The sequence below is a fragment of the Miniopterus schreibersii genome, assembly GCF_964146895.1.
Source record: "Miniopterus schreibersii genome assembly, chromosome: 6".
Taxonomy (NCBI): Eukaryota; Metazoa; Chordata; class Mammalia; order Chiroptera; family Miniopteridae; genus Miniopterus; species Miniopterus schreibersii.
Genome location: NC_138107.1, coordinates 55,083,423 through 55,086,793, shown reverse-complemented (window position 1 = coordinate 55,086,793; position 3,371 = coordinate 55,083,423). Strand labels below are relative to the sequence as shown.

Below are 3,371 nucleotides of genomic sequence, written 5' to 3'. Positions count from 1 at the left end.
GGCCGAGGCGCGGGGAGGAGCTGCGGAGGGCGGGGACTGGTGCCGGAGGAGGGCGGGGTGGGAGCGCTGCTGAGAACCCCGTGGCTGCGAGACAAAAAAACCCCGAATGGCTGGAGGGCGTTCAACTGTTACCAGCCTTTTTGGGCAGAGCACGGATTTGACAGCTCCACAACGTGAGGACATCCGCTGACCCCGTAAGACGGAGGCAAACCCTTCCCTGTCCAGCAAAGCCAGCACTGTAAGGTTTCAACTTTCCAACTTAGGTTTTTCAGTGTCTGGTCAGAAGACCACCCCTTCGCGTAGAAGGAGAGGGTGAGCTCTATCTTGTAGATCGCTTGAAAGCCATCAGTATAAAAGACTCTGGTTCCAGATGTCACCCAGACGTGTGTTTTCATGAAGATTCGATTTCTCTGATTTTATTCTTACATTTCTCGTTTAAAAAATAGAAGGTGCTTTTGGGGACATGCTGAAAGTTAACTGAAGGCTGCAAAGAAAAATCTCCAATTGTCATGGCTGAAGGAGAGAATGAAGTGAGATGGGATGGACTGTGCAGTAGAGATTCAACTACTAGAGAGACAGCACTGGAAAACATTAGGCAAATCATTTTGAGAAAAACTGAGTATCTTCGTTCAGTGAAAGAGACACCTTTTCGTTCATCGGACGGGCTTTCAAATGCTGTTTCCTTGGATGGGTTGAATAAGCTTCTTGCTCATCTGCTTATGCTTTCTAAGAGGTGTCCCTTTAAAGATGTAAGAGAGAAAAGTGAGCTTATTTTGAAGAGCGTCCAGGTAAGGAAGAGCATTGTAATTTCAACTGTCTATAAAGTATAGTGAAATTTTACTTGCTTAAATTCACTTTGTGTTTACTTCAAATAGGTTATTATATGAACTCATGAATTCACTCTACATCTTAAATTTGGAGTGTTCTGTAAAACATTGAATTTGGGGCCAAAATTGTACAAGACGAGCTAAAGTAAAAGTAATTTTCAAATATAAGTAAACAAGTATTGTCTTTCTAGAGAGTTTTCACAGAAACTACATTCCTCCTGGAAAAAAATACGTGAAAGTTACAGTTAGTTGCAAGTAAAGACTTGCTTTTCCTTATATTTATTTTTACATGTTGTTGGAAAGTGTAGCCACTATGCTTTTCACATTGTTACAAACTGTTCTGTGTCGACAGTTTCACATTTAAAGTCTCTAAAATGATGAAGGACATTAAATGTTTCCTTGTCAGCTTTTTCAAGATAATTGGTGAAACAATTTTCTCTTGTTCTTAAAAACAAAACAAAAAATCTAGGGTCTGTTCTCTAAATGCAGCCTTTCTTTTGTTTCAAAAAAAGAATTACATAAAATAATGAAAGCTTATGTTATAAAAGCTGACATCTTCAGATTTAAAATTTGGATTCAGGTGGAGTGTATGGTAGAGACACTATGGTAAATTACTCAGCCAACTTTCTCTGTATTTGCTTAGGTTGTTTGTTTCTTTTCATTTTCACATACATTCCTGTTTAAATTGAGTGCAACAGGTTAAACATAGTTTTCCTCCTGTTTTGTACATAATCAATTTATACCATTTTAGTAGATTTATTGAAAGGGTTCTTTTTTTAAGAGAGGTTATTTTTAGATATTAAGAATACTCAGTAACCCTCTGTGCTTGTCGATCTAAATTACTCAATCCACATATGTTGTTCAAAGTCATAGTGTGAGTTTTAAAAATTTATAGTTTACTTGGATATATATGGAAATTAAGATTGACAGTTTTTCTCTTCTGACTTGAATTCATTTTAAAGCAACAGAAAAATCATGTCTATAAAATGAAGACTCTTCACATCTTGGGATATTTCTTCTTACAAACACTTTGGAAATAATCATTACAATTCATTTATCCAGAGTTACCAGAGAGGAAAGTTTTCTAGATACAGGAAGTTTACCCTTTTAAGCATCAAAAGTTATTTCTCTCTCTCATAGACTGTTGTGACTACAACCACCTTTTTTTTAACTTATATATATATACACACATATATATCTTTATTGATTTCAGAGAGAGGAAAGGAGAGACAGAGAGAGACAGACAGAAAGAAACATCAATGATGAGAGAGTCATTGATCGGCTGCCTCCTGCACGCCACCTACTGGGGATCACGCCTGCAACCTGGGCATGTGCCCTGACCTGGAATCGAACCGCCATCTTCTCCATCATAGGTTGATGCTCATCCGCTGAGCTATGCCGGCCGGGCTTTTTTTTCTTTTTTGTAATGAGGTCATCATTGTGCACATCAAGTACTGTTGCATAGCTGAGGGTGGAGTGTATAAAACTATATGATCCATGTTTTTTGAATTTTTGTGTTTGTGTTCAATTCTGTTTTTTGCTGTTGGTATATTTCACTTTGGTTTCTTTAACCTTTCGTTTTGCTGCTTATTTGTGTTAAAATGGGAAACCAGATAACCAATTTTCTTGAGTTACTGTGAAAAAAGTAATTAGGCTCTGGGGAGTACAGGGTCAAAGAGCTGTAATATAGTGGTAAGTAAATGGGTACTGGAGTCAGATAACAGACTGGGCTCAAATTCTCTCTTTTATTAATGTACTACAGAACCTTGGATAAGTAAGTCACTTGTTTTAGCTTGGATTTCCTCATCTGTAAATTGGGAATAATAACAGAGCTGTCGTGAGAATTAAATGTGATGTAAAGTGCCCCACTACATTGTGGATGATTCCCCTTTCATAAGTGAAATACATGGGACTATGTGATATAGTATATTTCAAGACTCATTCATCATGCAAAATGACTCAAGAATCTCCTTGACTGTAAAGGTTTCCCATAGATTTATACTCTCTTCGTCATCTCTGCACCTATCGCACTTTATTCCCGCCACAATTTTAACAGGCACTTTACTTATATTGTGCTATAATCATGTTTATGTGTCTGTCTCCCCCAGTAGGATTGTAAGTTCTTAAGAGTATTGGCTGGGACCTGGAAGCTACTAAATAAATATCCAATGGATGAATTTATATTCAATAGCCAAATTTATATTTGGCTTCTTTTTGTTTCTTATCAGTCTGAATAGATGAAGTTACCAAATTAGGGAGTCGTCCCCCCCCCCCCCCCGCCCCATAATTCAGTCATGCCTTCATTCAATGAGTGGTTATGGAACCCCAGGTGAATGCCATTCTAAGAACTAAGAACTGGTGGGCAACAATTTTAACGTTCTTTTGAAGGGAAGCAGACCATAAAGAAATAATCAAATAATGTAATTTTAGATAGTAAGGGAAGACTTCCCTGAAGAGGTGCCATTTAAGCAGAGAATTGATGAATGAATAAATGTTATTCTGGCAAAAAGGAGATTATTCTGTCCAAAAATGGGGGACAGTCCC

General features: G+C 37.8%; 1 protein-coding gene across 1 annotated transcript in view; it reads left to right on the top strand.

Moving 5' to 3' along the window:
• Nucleotides 1–73: 73 nt before the first annotated feature.
• SESN1 (sestrin 1) overlaps nucleotides 74–3,371 on the top strand; it is an 89,682-nt gene continuing 86,384 nt past the window's right edge. Inside the window, exon 1 of the mRNA XM_081139842.1 lies at nucleotides 74–788. Coding sequence (XP_080995968.1) covers nucleotides 510–788 — 279 coding nt within the window. The 5' untranslated portion in view covers nucleotides 74–509. The remainder of the gene's footprint in view (nucleotides 789–3,371) is intronic.